Here is a 1,322-nt window from a genome sequence, read left to right as displayed (position 1 = left end):
GGTACACAATTAAAAACATTTTATTTAGGCCTATCTATGGCTGTTGTAACGTCGAAACATGTAGGGTCGTCAACTTTTTGAAGGCCATAGATAGGCCTAAATAAAATGTTGTTAATTGTGTATCAGTTTAACGTTGAATATTATTTATGATTTTAACCATTAATGGTACCAAGAATTATTTAAAAAGTCACATTAAAACTCGATAATGCATCACATTGAAAGCGCAATAATTTTACGTCAACGGCTACTGTTTTTACAAAATATATCAGGCAAGGTTATTTAGAGATTTTGAGTAATAACAAAAACATAACCTGAAGATTGGCACTTTAACAACAAACAGTTTGCGATACAGAAACATCAAGTAGTTGAGTCATGAATATTTGTTTGTGACACAAGTATAGCACTACAAAGAACAATAAATAAAACATGGTGTAACTAACAGAATTACCTTTAAACACAATCTTTGACACGTCAAGGTCACCGCACGGTAGCAGCACTGAAGTTTGGCACTATCCAATCCAGTAGTTTCCACTCCAGCAGAGGGCCTTGGAGCCGGGTTAGAAGAGTCAGCGTTTGCCAGAAAACACTGCCACAGTTCATCCTAGTATATAAATAACTGGTTATATATAAATGTATACACAAACCTATGGTAAAACTTTTTTTTATATTATGGATGCTTACCTAATGGTTGTAAACAAGTTTATGTATACATATATTTATATAGTAAACAAGATGATGGGATTTTGAAGCAGAGTTTTTCCACAATACATTGTTTTTTTTCACTGTCTGCAACAATTATTTAAAGAGCTAACATAATCATAAAACTTCTTCGGGACCGTCCTTACGTATATACATGCATATGAAAGTCATTAACCCAACCACCTACTTTAATTCAATAACTGTGTTATATCAGGGGATGCAGTAATCATAATTCATCACGAAATGAATGAAAAAAAAATCCACAAAAAGAAACAGTTTTTTTTAATACATACATATAAACAGCTAGAATACACTTATAGAAAAGACGTCTGGGGAAGCAGATGCACGTGTGTTTTTATCTCTTCCACGGGTATTCAATGAGATTCACAAAGTTTCCTTTTCTGTTATTTATCAGATAAATAGTTAAACACAACATAGTCTACAAAGCTATAATAATAATAAACTTACTGGTAATTTAAGAAAACCCGTCCTTATGTAATTGTACATTCTTAAATCTTTAATTACCCAAACAAGGGAGTGAGGACACAAAAGAAAATAGTTGCAAACCGCACTTGGTAAAAAAAAATCTAGTTCAGCATCCATCAATCTAATCTTAAAATACA

The 1,322-nt window shown here is 32.3% G+C and overlaps 1 protein-coding gene across 1 annotated transcript in view; it reads right to left on the bottom strand.

The window, feature by feature from the left end:
- LOC106468776 (reversion-inducing cysteine-rich protein with Kazal motifs-like) overlaps positions 1 to 601 on the bottom strand; it is a gene marked incomplete at its 5' end in the record, with an annotated part of 24,349 nt that extends 23,748 nt beyond the window's left edge. Inside the window, one exon of the mRNA XM_013929216.2 lies at positions 441 to 601. Coding sequence (XP_013784670.2) covers positions 441 to 601 — 161 coding nt within the window. The remainder of the gene's footprint in view (positions 1 to 440) is intronic.
- Positions 602 to 1,322: the final 721 nt, after the last annotated feature.

Source organism: Limulus polyphemus, unplaced genomic scaffold, assembly GCF_000517525.1.
Source record: "Limulus polyphemus unplaced genomic scaffold, Limulus_polyphemus-2.1.2 Scaffold3160, whole genome shotgun sequence".
Classification (NCBI taxonomy): Eukaryota; Metazoa; Arthropoda; class Merostomata; order Xiphosura; family Limulidae; genus Limulus; species Limulus polyphemus.
The sequence above is the reverse complement of the archived record's forward strand: the minus strand, read 5'-3'. Positions and strand labels throughout refer to the sequence as shown.